General features: G+C 36.7%; 3 protein-coding genes across 3 annotated transcripts; 1 reads left to right on the top strand and 2 right to left on the bottom strand.

The window, feature by feature from the left end:
- Positions 1-31: 31 nt before the first annotated feature.
- On the top strand, positions 32-9,364 carry LOC110369983 (splicing factor 3B subunit 1). The gene is made up of 21 exons (XM_021325661.3): positions 32-208; positions 835-1,103; positions 1,322-1,448; positions 2,966-3,045; positions 3,136-3,327; positions 3,727-3,919; positions 4,141-4,391; positions 4,508-4,697; positions 5,111-5,394; positions 5,482-5,685; positions 5,769-5,967; positions 6,062-6,220; positions 6,399-6,691; positions 6,765-6,923; positions 7,000-7,188; positions 7,279-7,461; positions 7,609-7,787; positions 7,875-8,120; positions 8,210-8,422; positions 8,499-8,715; positions 8,897-9,364. The coding sequence occupies exons 1-21, from the start codon at positions 181-183 to the stop codon at positions 9,053-9,055; spliced, it is 4,014 nt and encodes a 1,337-aa protein (XP_021181336.1). The 5' UTR covers positions 32-180; the 3' UTR covers positions 9,056-9,364.
- Pex23 (Peroxin 23) lies at positions 9,362-15,485 on the bottom strand. Its single transcript, XM_021325662.3, has 6 exons — positions 12,370-15,485; positions 12,091-12,287; positions 11,747-11,956; positions 11,561-11,647; positions 11,163-11,484; positions 9,362-10,971 (listed from the first exon to the last, which is right to left on the bottom strand). The coding sequence occupies exons 1-6, from the start codon at positions 15,173-15,175 to the stop codon at positions 10,790-10,792; spliced, it is 3,804 nt and encodes a 1,267-aa protein (XP_021181337.3). The 5' UTR covers positions 15,176-15,485; the 3' UTR covers positions 9,362-10,789.
- Positions 15,486-16,220: 735 nt separating this feature from the next.
- On the bottom strand, positions 16,221-18,208 carry LOC110370006 (mpv17-like protein). Its single transcript, XM_021325691.3, has 4 exons — positions 17,775-18,208; positions 17,552-17,685; positions 17,005-17,136; positions 16,221-16,906 (listed from the first exon to the last, which is right to left on the bottom strand). The coding sequence occupies exons 1-4, from the start codon at positions 17,899-17,901 to the stop codon at positions 16,712-16,714; spliced, it is 588 nt and encodes a 195-aa protein (XP_021181366.1). The 5' UTR covers positions 17,902-18,208; the 3' UTR covers positions 16,221-16,711.
- Positions 18,209-18,301: the final 93 nt, after the last annotated feature.

The raw sequence follows: 18,301 nt of genomic DNA, 5'->3' as shown, positions 1-18,301 counted from the left end.
TTATATAGATGCTTTTAATTTTTATTTGTGGTAACTCTATTCTTCTCTCTCGTGTGGTGTCTATGTGTGGTTATTAGTTTCGGTAAATGCTAAAATTTTTATTGAATTGAATATTGGAACACGAGTAGCATTTTTCCCTAGTATACGTTTTCGTGTCATGTGCTTCATCAAATTAAAATAATGGACAAGATTCCTAGGACACATGAAGGTAATAATTAAATTTTGTTGTGTAGCCATATTTTGTTGTGTACAAGCCAATTTTGTAGTTTTCATCTTTCAATAGTTAATAGGAAAGATAATTTTGTAGCTTGATTGCTTGTAAATTTGAGAGATCTTCCCGACATAGGCCTAATTCCTTTAGTACGTAATCTAAACTTAGCGTACATTGATTACCACGCCTTGTAAAGATTGGGCTCTAAAACGTCAATAAGTCAAGGAAAGAAGAAAGTATTAGAATTCTATACATTTCTTACGTGTGTTTATCTTTATTACTTGAAAACTAACCTACATTCAATTTTACAATTGAGTGAAATCAATGACCCACAATTGTTGTTTACATTAAATGCATAGTGAAGCAATAGTGTCCACAAGTGACCCAACTAATACAGTAACAGCTTTATAGTTTGCAGCAAATTTAGTTTATATACAGTACACCATATCAATAAACACAGATAAATTACACCTGGAATAACAAAAGAATAATCATACATTTTCATATGTTCAAACTTGGATAAACTACTCTGTGCTTATTGATATTTTGTTTTGTATATAATGTGTTACAACCCTTATCTGAAATGACCATATCATAACCATAAATATTTTACTTATTTACAGCTATTGAAGCTCAGATACGAGAAATCCAATCAAAGAAAAGTGAATTGCCAGAGAATGGTTCCAATAAAGGTGTTTCTCTAGGAGAGACATACTATGACAGTGATATCTATGATAATGCGGGACAAGGCGGCAAGTCCCGATATGATGGCTACGTGACATCTATTGCTGCTAATGATGAAGTGGAAGATGATGATGTTGAGAATATTCCTATCACTCAGAAGAGGTCAGGTTACACTGCTCCAGCTTCCTTGCTCAATGATATTGCACAGGTATGTACCTCAATTACATGTTTTCCATTTTATGTGGTAAATAATATTAAGGTCTATTTCTATAGGGTTTCATTTCTGGAACTTAAAATCAACCCTAAAGTCAGCTTTATAGTTTAGTTTTTAAAAGTTCTAAAATGTTGCATAACATGAAAATTCATTATGAAAGAAATTAAATATTAGAAATAATAAAATGTTTGACTTTCCTTATTTTTTTTCAGAGCGATAAGGATTATGATCCTTTTGCTGATAAAAGAAGACCTACTATTGCGGACAGAGAAGATGAGTATCGCCAAAAGAGGCGTCGGATGATTATTTCTCCAGAGCGTACTGACCCATTTGCTGAAGGTTAGTTATTACATTGTTATCAATAGTATTATAGAAACTACAAAAAAAAATTGACATGGAATACTTTTCAATACTGTGCATGACCCAAGTAGCAAAATGTAGCCCTGTAATTATCCTAGGAGCACGTATTTTTTAATCCTATAGAAATCCTGTAAACGATAATATAGCCGCATTTGGGCGCAGTTTATTGGACTATTTCGCCCTATAGTCGCTTTGTTATAATCCGGTAAAGTGCTATTTGATTTTATAATTACCTTATCAAGTGCTTTAACAAAACATATTTGACCTATAAAAATCCGGTAAATGCATCCAAAAAGAGCGATTGGTCCTTTTATGATCTGGCGCGTGCCGCTACTAGAGTAATTGGTCCTACAGTGATCAGCGTAATATCATTAGTAGATTCATTCAGTCGATCATTCGTTCTTTTTTCGTTAATTCATTGTACTGTGCTTGTGCATGACATTGAATCCTCTTTTATTTTCAAAATATAAGTAAAGTCACATTATAATAAGGTTTGTCATTATGTAACATTTGTCGTGTGCCTGTTTCGTAAAGAGTGCCTACACAACTTGCGAAAATAATTTTATTGATTAAATGTTAGACGATAATAAACATATCTTCATACGCCTTCAAAATTTAACATTTTCATTATTTGTTAATTCAGTAATAAATTAATAAATACCTGTCCTACATAGGGCGCCATTACATTGCATTTATCAGAACCTTTATATGACTTTTTAATCTAAGTTAAGACGCTTACATGACATACCTACGCCACCATATTTAAGTTTCAAGGTTCCTTACTTATAAAAATCAGAGGCTATGCTAGCTTGCTGCTAAGAATCCGTTAAGGGTCACGACTAAGATAAAATTGTTCTATAATATCTTTACCTCTAGCAGCTTTATCTGTGGCATTTATAGGAAGTGCATGTCTTATAGACGAATGAAACAAGACGTTAACAAGATAAAACAATCTTACTAAATGCGATTATCGGATCAAAAGTCACACTTTGCTAATAACTTTTATAACTTGCATTTATAAGACTGATCCTCACTGACTGCTCTAGTAAGAGTCGTGTAAAATAATCCTATTGACATTTATAAAACTAAACTATACGGTCGAAAGTACTTGTAGTGCAAATCATCTTAAAAGATGCTTTAGCAGGATCAGTGGTCTAAGTTAATGCGTCTACTAGATTTCTATAGGGCGTGTAATCTTATTAGTCAATTGCTATAGGAGAATTTTGCTAGTTGGGGATTTTCTTGTTATGGTTGTTTAAATAGGTTCTCAAAAAATAAATAAGTCTGACTGTCTGTCTGACTGACTGTGTCTTCTTCTTCCCAGCAAAAACACATAGGAAGTGGTGAAGGGCGTTTTGGGGGCTGTCTTTTGTAGATTTGACGTTCAAAAAGTGCTGATTTTCAGCCTACTTTGAATAAATGACTTTTGATTTTGATTTTGTCAAGTTTAAAGTGCCAAAGTTTATTGTGTGGTTCTAACTGTTTATATTTTACAGGTGGAAAGACACCAGATGTCGGGTCCAGAACTTATACAGAGATTATGAAAGAGCAATATCTGCGCGCTGAAGAAACTGAGGTATGACAGTAACACATTAATATGTTTTATTGTAATGTTACATAGTACATATTTAGAAATATGTTATTAAATCTTGGTTTTTGATTACAGTTAAGAAAAAAACTGCTGGAAAGGGCTAGGGAAGGTACCCTTAAACCGGTTGCTCAATCTAATGGGGAAGGTGTGAAGCCAGCCTCTAAGCGCAAGGGTCGCTGGGACCAAAGTTCTGAAGACACACCAGTAGCTAAGAAGACTGTCTCTGCTACACCAACTTCTCAAACTACACCATCCTGGGATCAAGAGGTATTTTTGTTTACTTTATTTTTAATCTATGTACATTCCAAAAGAAAACTGTTTATAACAACCATGCTTATTTTATTTTGGTATTGACTTGTTTAATTGAATTGATCAGCAGACTTTGGAAAATGTTAAGTGGCAAGCCATAGCTTCTGTTTAATGTATCAGAGCAGCTTACTTGTTGGTTTTGTGCTTATATGAACATTGTAAATAAACAACAAAATGTTGTTAATATTCTTTCATTTTGGGGTCGAGTCGGCTTTTGTACTGCTGACTAATGTGCCACAGTCAGGTGTTATATCAAATCAAATCAAAACATTTAAAATTTTTATGTACATGATAAGTTGTTAGGAGCTGAAAAGTATGAACACAAAATGATTTTATTTATGTTTAAAATTATTTTAGAGGGGGGCATGGGAGGAAACACCTAGTGCTCCGGGTCGCGGCGGTGAGACCCCCGGAGCGACTCCGTCAGCGCGCGTGTGGGACGCCACACCCGGACACATCACGCCCGGACACGCGACACCCGGCCGGGACACGCCCGCGCAGCACGCTTCCCGCCGGAACCGCTGGGACGAGACGCCCAAAACTGATAGGGGTGAGCGATAAATTAAAATAATTCGATGCTTTGTAACTTATAATAATTAATTCAAATTAGGAAATGATAGCTTATGTTTATTTATTTTTTTGTTTAATTTATATTTCGATCAATCTCTTATCATTTGTAATTTTAACAAAGTTTATACTTATACATTGGTATTGTCAAAAAAATTTCGTAGTTCTGGACTTATATTCAATTCAATATCTTTCTGTGAACAGAAACTCCTGGACACAACAGTGGTTGGGCTGAAACCCCTCGCACAGATCGCGGTACTGGTGTAGACACTATCCAAGAAACACCGACTCCTGGCACCAAGCGCCGTTCACGATGGGACGAGACGCCTGGAGCCACTCCTGCTGCGGCCACGCCCACTCCGTCGCACGCCACGCCCACGCACACCACGCCTTCTCACGCCACGCCTTCACATGCTACGCCCACACCTCATACGCCTATGTTCACACCCGGAGGTGTAAGTATTGTTTTTTTTTTATATAACTTTCTAATAATAATTAGATGACTTTACCAATTATTTTGTCAAATAGCCATTTTTATTTTGCTGACAAAATTTTTGTCTTATTCACACAGTCTACACCAGTTGGAATGAAAGCGATGGCCATGGCTACGCCGACACCGGGCCACGTGGCAGCTATGACTCCTGAACAACTGCAAGCCTACCGCTGGGAGAAAGAAATTGACGAAAGAAACCGCCCCTACACTGATGAAGAGTTAGATGCCATGTTCCCACCTGGGTACAAGGTTTTACCGCCCCCTGCCGGTATGTACACATTGATGTGGGATCACACTAATTGAGTTGCTATTTTTAAGTCATTCAATTATTAAGGGTTACACATAGTTATTAATAACACCTTTAGTTTCAGGACACATGTATTAAACAAAGCCAACGACATGTGGAATTCTATCTTCGTAACTAAGTGTTCTACATACATGTGTTATCAAATTTAAAATGATAGAATAATATACCTACATTTTAATACTTAATTTTTCTTTCAGATGAATGATGACAATATGGCTTTACAGTCTCATGCCGTTGGATAAACTCCAGATTGAGCTTAAATGTTTTGTCAGTTGCTGATTGTGTACTTCGTTATATGCATGTCTAAAAGATAAATAGTATTCGTGGCGGCATGCGACTGTAGCACTTTGTTAACTTGATGCATTGTTACCCAGGTTATGTTCCGATTCGGACCCCGGCTCGAAAGCTGACGGCAACCCCTACTCCACTGGGTGGTACCCCTATCGGCTTTTTCATGCAGACGGAGGAACTGGGAGGCTCGGCCGCCGCCGCCGCCAGGCTGCTCGACCCGCAGCCCAAGGGTAGCCAGCAACTGCCCTTCATGAAACCCGAAGACGCGCAGTACTTTGATAAACTGCTCATTGACGTCGACGAGGACACTCTCTCCCCTGACGAACTTAAAGAGAGGAAGATCATGAAGCTTCTCTTAAAAATTAAGGTAACCTTATGTCAATAACTTATACCTTCATTCAACTGATTTTATTGCAATAATTTTAATAAAACATTCTTTTATTTATCATTCCAGAACGGCACCCCGCCAATGTGCAAAGCTGCACTTCGTCAAATAACAGACAAGGCTCGTGAATTTGGTGCGGGACCGCTATTTAACCAGATCCTACCATTGCTTATGAGTCCTACTTTGGAAGACCAAGAAAGACATTTACTTGTTAAAGTTATTGATAGGATTCTGTACAAGTTAGATGATTTGGTCCGTCCTTATGTACATAAGGTATGTTTTTCTTTAATTTCATTGAACATTTCTTGTACAAAAATAATTTTTATGATAATTAACCTATATAATTTCATTTCTAGATCCTTGTCGTAATTGAGCCCCTGCTGATTGATGAAGACTACTACGCTCGTGTTGAAGGTCGAGAGATTATCTCGAATCTGGCTAAAGCCGCCGGTCTCGCTACTATGATTTCCACAATGAGACCTGATATCGACAACATTGACGAATACGTCCGTAACACCACTGCTAGGGCCTTCGCTGTAGTTGCATCTGCATTAGGTAAGCAAAACAGTTACAATAAATAAAATACTAAATAAACATATTTAATATAATAAATATTATTGTACTAATCTACATTTTTTTTTAATTACAGGTATTCCATCTCTTCTGCCATTCTTGAAAGCTGTGTGTCGGTCGAAGAAGTCTTGGCAAGCCAGGCACACTGGAATAAAAATTGTACAGCAAATTGCTATTCTAATGGGCTGCGCTATATTGCCCCATCTCAAATCTTTGGTGGAAATTATTGAACATGGTAAGTTTATATTTTTGATTGACCAAACTTAAATTAGACTATGTATTATCTGAAGTTGAACTTTTACAGTGTATTGCACCATTTAACTAGAAGGTTTTTGGTTATAGTTAAATGGTGAAACTCGCCCTTACTAATAGCTTATATTGCCTTGTCTAATATTAATTATAACAACCAATAGGATTGGTGGACGAGCAACAAAAAGTGCGTACGATCACAGCTTTAGCCAGCGCCGCCCTCGCCGAAGCCGCCACACCGTACGGTATCGAATCATTCGACTCCGTGCTCAAACCTCTTTGGAAGGGTATCAGAACCCACCGTGGTAAAGGTCTAGCTGCCTTCCTGAAGGCCATCGGCTACCTCATCCCCCTCATGGACGCCGAATACGCTAACTATTATACTCGAGAAGTGATGCTCATTCTCATCCGTGAGTTCCAGTCTCCAGATGAGGAAATGAAGAAGATTGTGTTAAAGGTAAGTTGAACCAACACTTTTTCTGTATTTATTCAGCAAATGGCCATGTTTCTAATACAGTTTTAATTTACAGGTCGTGAAACAGTGTTGCGGTACAGATGGTGTGGAGCCACAGTATATAATGGATGAAATTCTGCCACACTTCTTCAAACACTTCTGGAATCATCGCATGGCCCTCGATAGACGTAATTACCGCCAGCTCGTTGATACTACTGTTGAAATTGCTAACAAAGTAAGTTTCTTACTGCAGTTTACATAATGAGTCTTTTGGAATTTCTTGTAATTAATAATTTTTCGTTTACTTACAGGTTGGTGCTTCTGAAATAATTAACAGAATCGTTGATGATCTCAAAGATGACAATGAGCAATACAGAAAGATGGTGATGGAATCTATTGAAAAGATTCTCGCTAACTTAGGCGCAGCTGACATCGATTCTAAGCTCGAAGAGGCTCTTATTGACGGTATACTGTACGCATTCCAGGAACAAACAACTGAGGTAAGGCTATTATATTATTCAGTTGTTAATTTATTATGATAAAATTAATGTTATAGTATTTATCTAATTGTGACTTTTTTATATTTACAGGATGTAGTAATGTTGAACGGATTCGGCACGATAGTAAACCAATTGGGCAAACGCGTGAAACCCTATTTGCCACAGATTTGCGGTATTATATTGTGGCGCATGAACAACAAGTCAGCCAAAGTCCGTCAACAAGCTGCCGATCTTATTTCACGTATTGCAGTCGTCATGAAGACATGCCAAGAGGTCAGTATTATACACTATTTTATTGTAAGAATGTAATTATCGTTACACTATACATACATACCTTAAATTACCTATCTTTAAAAAAAAATACTATATACAAAAATTATCCTTTATGTTCAATTATTGATTAATTATGTTTCTTTACAGGAAAAGTTAATGGGGCATCTTGGAGTGGTACTTTACGAATACCTAGGAGAGGAATATCCTGAAGTGTTAGGTTCTATTCTGGGCGCTTTAAAAGCTATCGTAAATGTGATTGGTATGACGAAAATGACGCCCCCCATAAAAGATCTACTGCCCAGATTAACACCTATTCTCAAAAACAGGTATGTTGCAAAAATTACGTAAAATTTTGTTATCTTTTACTATTTTATATTGTCTGTTATAAAATTATCACATGATTCTGTTTTCAGACACGAAAAAGTGCAAGAAAATTGTATCGATTTGGTTGGACGTATTGCAGACAGAGGACCCGAGTTTGTTTCAGCAAGGGAATGGATGAGGATTTGTTTTGAGTTGCTTGAATTGTTAAAAGCTCACAAAAAGGCGATTAGAAGAGCGACTGTAAATACATTTGGTTATATTGCTAAGGCGATTGGTCCCCACGATGTGTTGGCCACTTTGCTAAATAACTTGAAAGTGCAGGAACGGCAGAATCGGTAATATAACTTTTTTGTTGCTATTCAATTCTATTTTTCTTGGCAACTGTTAAGTAATATTTTAATTATAATGATATTTTCATTTTCAGAGTGTGCACAACGGTCGCTATAGCTATAGTTGCAGAAACTTGCTCGCCGTTCACAGTATTACCAGCCCTGATGAATGAATACCGCGTACCTGAACTGAACGTACAAAACGGAGTATTGAAATCACTATCCTTCTTGTTCGAGTACATTGGAGAAATGGGCAAGGACTACATTTACGCAGTTTGCCCATTATTAGAAGATGCTCTTATGGACAGGTTTGTATTTTAAATAGTAGTTGAATATTATGATATATTGCAATGTGTATTAACCTCAATACTTTTTGGTCAACAGGGATCTGGTACATCGACAGACGGCGTGTGCAGCCATTAAGCATATGGCTCTAGGAGTCTACGGCTTTGGATGCGAAGACGCCCTGGTACATCTGCTGAACCATGTGTGGCCGAACATCTTCGAAACTTCGCCGCATTTAGTGCAGGCATTCATGGATGCCGTGGAAGGCATGAGAGTCGCGCTTGGTCCCGTTAAGATTCTACAATATGCTTTACAGGTTTGTATTCTACTTACTATTTTAATTATAAATGACTAGCCGTTTTTCCGCGATTTCACCCGCATCTCGTGGGAACTAATGTCCATATTAAAATATAACATATGTTTGTAGCTTATGTGATACTAATGTAGAAATGTAACGAATAAACACTTATCATAATAATATAATTTTGTGTGTTCAGGGACTATTCCATCCTGCGAGGAAAGTTCGTGACGTGTATTGGAAAATCTACAACACCCTGTACATCGGAGGACAAGACGCACTGGTCGCTGGATACCCAAGAATACAAAACGATCCAAATAATCACTATTTGAGATATGAATTAGATTATTTGCTTTAACATAATAAGTATGATGGTATACTACATTTATGATATAGTTTTGTTTAATTCCTATAGTATCAGAAATTACGTGGTTCATTTTAGAGCAACAACCATACTAAAATGACAAAATATTATTACGAAAGCAAATATTGTCAATACTAAGACTTTTATGTTCACCATTTGATAGCAATAATTTTACTTTGCCATTTCTTCAAGAGAAAATATATATATATAATAATAACCAAAAGTGGGGCTGTTGCTCTAGAAAAGAACTTCATCTATATGAAGTAAGCCAGGTTTTCAGTTAAATAAAAATGCATTAAATTACATAGCATTTTGATTTATTCATAATATGTACCTCTGTATTTTAAGCGCAAGCTTTATTTTTGGTATATTTGATTTACATACGTTTTAATACAATGACTAGAATAAAATATCTTTTTACTTAATAAGTTACATAACACTTAATACCATAATCAAGATACATAAATTTGGAATGTTGCTAACATTAAAAATTATCAAAAAAGCCTCAGTCTATTTCCTAAATTATTGAGTCTAAAACAATACCTGTAACATTCAAATAAGAAATGTACTTCTAATAGAAAACATGACGAATTACCATTGCCTTAGATTTGTGTAATATTTCCGTTGACGCCGTGGAAACGATTATGATTCCGGAGGCATCGTATTGGTGTGCTAAAACTATGCATTCCAGTTTGTAGTTGTCAAGCTGCCACTTTTCAAAATTGATACTACAGTTTGGCGAAATCGATAGACTCCGATGGTCTGCGGGTAGCGGGGAATCTAGGTAGCAGCGAGGGCGTTTACAGTACCTACCTATTTGCAATGTGGGGTCTCAGTATTGGCACAGGCCCCAACACACTCCATCGATCATTTTATAATGTTGTGAATAAATACGGTTACGTTGCTAGTCTGTCTAAAATGCCACTAAATTATGAAGAAAGGTTTCTATGTGGTTTATCAATGTTACGGGTTATAACGATTCGTCATTCACCATTTTGTTGCGGTACTATTATTAAAATTTATCGCTTACCTATATAAGTGGTTTATATAATTATGTAAATATAAATGCAATCGATTGTAACTTAAAATTTACCAGAATAGCTCTGTAGCTCAGAGATAAAGTGTAATAACATGGGTTAGGAGAGTATCAATGTTAACCACCTTTAGTTTACAATGCTAACTTACTATCTTACACGAACAAAAATTACGATGAAAGTTTAATAGACACCTTAGTGGTGGAGTTAAGACTGGAAAATATCACTGGGATTAAAGTAAGGTTCGCCAGATTCGGCCGATACCATTATTCACAGACAGCATGTTTCGCTGAAACAATGCATCATCGATAAAAATAGTCTTATCTATGTGACCTAGCTACATGAAAGGGAGAGATCGAGTGAATTTCGAGATAAGTAAGAGGGTCTATTCATACTAGCTCTAAGTGGAAGCATCAAATCTTTACAAGAATACGCGCATAGTTCACCCATCTCAAACTTGCTAGCCTTTTACGTTATATTAAAGACTACAATACATTTCTACTTGTATTACTTCGCGTTGGTAATTCTTATTCATAATATCCTCTGCCAACGTTACTGAGAGAGGAGTAAATTCGTACGACACGACATTAACACTCGATAATTTGATGGACACGTAGCTTATATTTAAATATTTGTGTTTCTTGCGACAAAAATTGGTTCGTGTGTCAAAGAGGTAAAATAATAGTTGATGACTTTACAGCAAGCAACCTCCCCTAGCGGACACGTGAACTAAGCTGCCTGATAAAACTGGTTGCCAAACTGATCCAACAACATTATCTGCGGTTATGCCCAGACGACGGTGTAGAACTCCATCAGTAGTGACTGCCCACACTTCATGCTCTTCAGCCGACACGTGTTTGAAAGTCAAGTCGCATTCTGGAACAAAAAGTCACGTAAAATAATATTTGGAGACTGAAGACTATTCAGAAAATCGACTCATAGGTAAATAATCTAAGGTCTGTTAAGCCTCGCGTGAAATCTTTGATTTACGTATACACAAGTTCAAAAATAGTGGGCCGCAAGTAGATACTTCTTGAGATGGGACAAATAGTATATAAAGTACATACCTGTTAAATGCTTCCATTCTTTGCCATCCAGACGAGTTTTAGAAATGTCTGTTCTAACAGCAATTGCACCATTTGCAAGTAATACCCACGCCGCTGTCTTGGTCAACGATACGGCTTTGGCGCCCGCGCCACTTTTGTGGTTATAAGGGTAGCTGCATTTGGGTGTTTCTATTAATTTCCAATTACTTCCAGATGGATTCTCTTTAGTTATGTCTTCTCTGTAATAAAGCTCCCCTTTTCGACCAACTACCCAAACTATATTATTGCAAGTGCTAATAGCTATTAGTGATTGTGGATTGTTAACGTGTTCCCAATGCATACCCTGGAAAGCATGTAATTTTTTTATTTAAGATACCTATAATGATTGTTTACAACGGATCATATCAATAATTACATACCGTGGGTGCTGCAACTGTAACTCCAGTTCGATAAATAGCGTCACCTGCTAGAGTTATCGCCCAGACTGACGCCTCGTCGCCGTCGGCCTGAAACACAATTATTTATATTTATCCATTTGATTGGTTTAAACTAAAGTCTCCAATATATACTTAGTTTACAAGTAGTATTAGAATAACAATTCTTACCCAAATAGAAATGTCCAGCAATGCAGTACTTCCAGCACGTATCCAAGGACCTTCCGTAATAATTTGAGCTTTTCTATACCACCTCCGGCGACGGACGCAATCCGTGAATATTTTTTTACCGTGATATGGCGCTGGGAAATCAGTTGCATACTGCCATCCATCGGAGTCAACACCACCAGGCGTATTGTAGTCTATCATCCATTCGGATATCTGAGGATGAAGGTCATGTTAGTTCTAACATAGATGGCTAAACGCGCTAAGGTCAGGGTCGTAATGAACGTCCCCAGAAACAGCCAGAGACTTGTACTTTGAATGGTCATTTAAAAAATGATATTTTTAATTACCCAGTGCCAATGGCGATTTAGCAGTTTAGTGTGTTCTCGAGTTCTTTTGTGTTTACCAGTCACATCACTCCACATATAACGATCAGTAGGCAATCCAGTTGAGGTATACCCAGATAGTGGATTCCATCTCTGGTTTTCATATACACAGTAAGTTTGGGTATCTGTCATGGAATTAATGCCTTCTTTGCTGCCTATGCCTAAAATTTCAAGTCTTTATTTAATAAAAGTATCTAGGTACTTAACAATTAATTCAAATGTATGTACACAAATGATAGTTACCCTTAAGAATACCTCCTCCCCATCCTCCTGTGTAAACCCATACTCTATGATCATGAGATATTCCCCAAACTATACCATTTTGGCAAGACTCCACTCTTCGTAAATAGCCTCCTATTATTCTCCAATACATCTCTTCAGATCCAATAATAGCATTGGTTGTTGAATATTCCATTGAAAAAAGCTTCAATGGTCCCTTTATGGTTACTGATGTTACAGTTTTAGGACTAAGTCTGTGCTCAAAGAAGCAATAAAGTTTATCATTAACCAGAATTTTATAAGCATTGAGATCACAAATTATTGTTATGCTAAACTCTTGTCCAGGAGACAATGGTAGGTCATGTCTTTCTTCTACTCCCCAACTGCCAAATATTTTTGAATTGCACACCACAGTTCTTTCTTCAAATCTCATATTAAAGTGCAAAGGTATTTCAGTTACTTCAGTTTCAATTTTGTGTCTCTGTTTTTTTATTTCTGGACCTTCTAAGTTAATATGAAATCTGTTGATTTCATCATGTAAACAACCTGTAATCTTGAGTGTGCTGCCTGGTGGAAAGTTGTTATGCAAAGGTGTTGTGAAACCAGATACAATGTCTTTTCCAAAGACCTGAAATTCCTTAACATACTTGCCATTATTTGCAGTATTCAATTTTGCTGGCATTGGGTCCCAGTTTAGTATATCTCCAGAACTAGAGATTGCCCATACTGAATTAGCAGATGGTTTACCAGTAACCCCATTGATCTGTGATGTAATATCAACTAAAACATTAAACCATTCCTCTTGTTCCATTTCTGATATAAATTGAACTTTAATAGGATTCTTATTTTGACGTGGAACAGACAGAGTTATTCTAGGGCTTCCAGGTTCTGATGATGTTATAACACTGGTTACTTCACCCAGATTAAGAATAAATTTGATTGTACCATCTGGTTGAAAAACAGATAGAGTTCCTATATTTTCTAAGTCATGCCAATACAGAGATAATATACAATCCTCACTAGAGTGATTGGCATTAATAAGTCTTGACTCACAGCTTCGTGTCCAACCTTTTTCTTCCACGGCTACGCCATAATTAGACAGATCCAGGGTTGCATTGTTGTTTCTGGTTTTAAGATTTTCCAGAATTTGAATGCGCCATTTAGAGGTGAGATCCATATTAAAAGCATTATGTGAGTCTGTGAACCAATGAGGCACCTGCATCACATCTACTGAACAAGCCCCAGCTTCTACAAATGCCCAAGTTGTTTCACAAGTGCCCCAAGCAGTCTGGCTGATCTCATCATCAAAAAACATTCCAGAGTCAACATCAAAGACACTACTGTCACTGTCAGGCTGAGCTTCCATACCTACAACAGAGCCCACACTTCTTACTGGACTCCAGGCTCTTGGGTTTTTTAATGTTGTTTCATAACTTTTTCCTGTATAATCAATATTTTCAACTTGTTCATTCCGTTTTTGTCGAGCTTCTTTTGGTTTTATGGGTAGTGTATGTTCAATTGGAGCAGAGTGTGATTCTTCCCAGGAATTGTGCAGATTTATATTAGACTTGAGTTCTGTTGTTGTTTCATTGAGCATGTTAAGACTATGATGTTTGGCATTTGATGTTGAAGACACAACACTTGCTGAGCTGGATGTACGGCTTAGTTGCATATTTGCTTGAACCATTCTCCATCTTTTACCAGTTTGTTCAGCAGGGGTGATACCACTTCGCCAATAAATACATTTATCTGTATCTCCAATAGCGAATACTTGATCGTTGATGCCCACTGAAATATAACTCATATGTCCTGTGATTTCTAACCATCCACTGCCCATAGCTGCTCCTTCAGAGGTCCCAGCTGAATTTCCATCAATACCTTTTCTGAACCACACTCTTGTATCAGAACTCACAGCCCAAATAGCATTGTAACCAACTGAAAGTGACACAAGTTTAGTGTCATTGGGAGACTTGACTTCCATCCACCCTTCACCAGTTGGACAGTCTTTAGTTATACCCTTTCTAATAATAGCTCTACCAGTCCACAACAGAGCCCATACTAAGCCTGTAGGCCCAACAGAAATCTGTTTAATATCACAGTTTGGTGGAATGCTAATGTTAATCCATTTTAATCCTTCAGGAGAAGTAGTACTAACACCAGCTCTGTACATTACACGTCCATGAGCAGTTATAGCCCAGACTGATAATGTTCCAGGGGAAGCATATGGAATTTGGTTGCCCCCAATGCTGACGTCTATGAAAGGTTCTTGTGTTGGATCTTTGTGTAGCGGAGCAATTGCACACCATGAATTCATAGCACTGAATTTTCTGTACCTTATCCATTTTCTTCTCCTCACACATGACTTCCACTGTTTTGAGGGGCCAAATTGTGCTGGAAAATCAACTGCATAAGTCCAGCCATCATGATCCAAAGGTTGACCATCTAGTGTTAATTCCAGTTGCCAATCACCTTCCCACTGCCAGGCCATAGATGGTAGTCTAATGCGATCAATGGATCTATCTTTTGTACCATCTTGAGATGAGAAATGATATCTGTCTGTGGGAAGCAGTCTACCACTAAATCCCTCTAAAGGTAACCATCTTTCATTTTCATAGGATTCCTCTTTGACTCGTATAGGTATTTCTAAGCCGTGAACATGCAGATAGATTTGTCGGTCACCTCCGACAGCCCACAGGAAATGTGGTACAGCTGACAAAGTCTTAAATTCTAAACCCAAATACATGAATTCTCGCCAACATGACCCACTTGTTGACAAGGCGTAAACCTTGCCCTCGTTGTTAATAGAAAACAATAGGGAATTGCTGGACATTATGTACTACTGCTTTCTATACAGCGTAGCAAAATACTGCAAGCTGTTATTTATTTATGAAATTTCATTCTTATGTTTAGCTCCGAGATCATTTAGCTTGATGTTTCTCTTTGGCTTCGATCAGTGTTTCAACTTTTTAGGGTTTTAACAACTCACCTTGTCTTTCCAATTACTGTCATAATATGGGTGTAATATATAATTGCTGCTTAACACAGCTGAAGATCAGATAATTATTCCGCGAAAAGGCAAAACCGCACGCAAATCCAGTTTTGTTCGTGTTTTTGATTATGTCAACTGTCAAATTTCAGCTGATGACGGATTTAGTTTTTTTATTTTCTCTTGACAAGCGGTACAGTGGATAGAGATGTTCTTATGGTGGCTTTTTGTGGCTACAGTGGCTATTCGTTTTGCCGGTAATTTTTCACCGAAACCGTAACAAAAAAAAAACATTTTTTTAGAGTTTAGCTTAATTTTCAAATGGCTTTAGCGATCTAATTACATTCTCTCCGAAATTCCTCAAAAATACGTTATGACAACGGAGCAATCAGCCAATTATATAATTGGCAGCACGAGTTTGCTAAAAATAGGTACATTTTAATGATTATTACACGTGTCGCTTGAATTTCATTACTGGCTTATAGATACATACAAGTAGGGCTGTCATCTCGAATTTCGCCAAACCCGGACAAACATTAAACAAACCCGGACATTTGGCGTAAATCGCATTTTTTCCCCGAACGAGTACGATTTTTTTTAAACAAAATATAACCGAATTTGTATTCCATTTACTATTATCATAATATATACTTAAATTCAATGAGGTGCTTACATGAAAAGTGTCCGGGTTTTCCCCGGACACTTCTTGAAACCCCGCCCGGACGGCCTCCAAACGAGGAAAAATCCGGGGAAACCCGGACGGATGGCAGCCCTACATACAAGTAAAATAAGTTAGGTATCTAATGTAGACATTCATGTCTACAGGACTATAACTTCAGGACTGTTCTTTTGAGCATGAGGGTCAGAAATGTTATAATGAAAGAAGGACTTTAACATGAAAAATATATTTTCAACAGAAGTTTACTCTTACACATTTCCTTATTATAATCTAAATGAAATGTATTTTATCACCCTGTTTCTGCCTCTGTCAAAATTTCATTCTATGAAACTATGCAGAAACAAATACCATATTGGTATCAACATAACACTATTAATTACATAATATCAAACCAATATATTTAAGAACAATTGAGTTATTTCAAAGTTATGCTTTTTTATAGTTAGTAATATTTTTTTACTCAATTGTTCTTAATAATGTTTGGCTTATTGTACTGAAGATTGTAGTATTATTAATACTGTTTAATTTCATAAATAAAATAATAAGATCTTTGCACAGTAACAATTAAACTATTAATATCACACATATTGAGATGGAATCATAATTAAACTAATATAAATAACAGTATAAATAGTACATCTAAGATGTCACATCATATAAAATATTCAATTTGGCTAATAAATTGGCTAAAATTCGTTCTCTCATAAATTGGCTTTGATTATTTTGATTGGGTTTGCACCAGTTTTTACATTGACTTGCTCTTTCTCTAGGTGTTTCATGTATGCAAGGAAGCAAGTCCAAATGAGACTACAGCAGCTAATGAAAGGCACTCTGTTTCTAGGGGGAATGAGACAGAAATTCACCATGGCAACTGCTGGCCAGACAGAGGCTCCAACCTGAAACAAACAATAAGTATATTTACTATCATTCTCATCCCACAATCCTTACACCTTTTTCTTTTGGTTAACAGCCTTATTGGGAGATTTTTGCATACCTTATAAGTTGGCAGGAACTTTGCTTCCACTTCTGCAACTGCTTCATTGAAAGGCTTTGATTCTAGTAAGCTCATTCCAAAATAGAAACTGCACATGGCAAATGGTGTGTAGGTTATAGTTTCCACAAATGTCTGTAATCAAATAAAAATATTATATTACTGGAACTGCCAAATCAATTTAACATCTAAATCAGTATCTCTTATAATCAGAAATTAAGCATTCAAAGTTTCTTGTAACTGAAATAGTGGACATTTGATAAGATCCTAGTCCTTACCCCACACAAATGTTTCTGTACTATAATTAATTATTTAAAGCTAAACTGGAGCCTGGAAATTTTCTTTCTCTTATACCCTAAGACGACCCACTGACCATAAACAGATCATTTAACTTATGTGCATGATTACTCAATAAATTTTGCATAGCAATTAAAATATTGTGTAATGTATGTGTTGTCATATACAATGACTCTTGCATCACAATTGTTCAAAGCTAAACATATTATAATTTGATATTCTAACAAATAGAATTGCTAATATGTAACTTTACCTTTATTATACCAGCTCGTATTGAACTACCAGGCCACATAATGTTGGCAATTGTTAGCCAACTATACAATGTCGGAGCAACATAGCAGGAACCATACAATCCATATCGTGCACATCTCCACCAGTCATAATTATCTGTAATTTTATAAAACCATCAAGCACTATTCAAGAGAGCTACTGGGTCATGTACATAGTAGATTCTATAATAGGATTTATGTACTCACCGAATGTTTTACCTTCAAATGTTTGTTGTATTAAACTAGAACCAGGCCATATTATACTATAAGATGCCATTCCTCTTAAAAGAGGATATTTTTTGAAGGCATTGGTAATTTTGCTGTAGGCACCCATAGTTTAACAAGTAGTAAATCAAGAAATTGTTCTTATATAAGTTCATAATTCCATAACCGTCAGAACAGGTATAAGGAAACGTCTCACTGAGAAAATTTTCTGGTAGAATGCCAATAAAGCACCTATAAATAAAGTTGACGATATTATAACAAAACGTTTCTTCACAAAACTAAACTACTGCTACTTCTAGATACCACTTCCAATCCAACTACTTCCAAGGCCAAAACATTGACACATGTTTGACTTTGACCATGACTGAACATGACATGACATGACAGCATGACATGACGGACAAGACCACAGGACATGACTGCATCATGCATGAAAGTTTTGGTGAGTGTCAGACATATAAAGAAGTGAGAGACAAAAGAACACATTGACAAGATATTTATAAACATTA

Source organism: Helicoverpa armigera, chromosome 9, assembly GCF_030705265.1.
Source record: "Helicoverpa armigera isolate CAAS_96S chromosome 9, ASM3070526v1, whole genome shotgun sequence".
Taxonomy (NCBI): domain Eukaryota; kingdom Metazoa; phylum Arthropoda; class Insecta; order Lepidoptera; family Noctuidae; genus Helicoverpa; species Helicoverpa armigera.
This window is presented reverse-complemented; position numbering and strand designations above follow the sequence as displayed.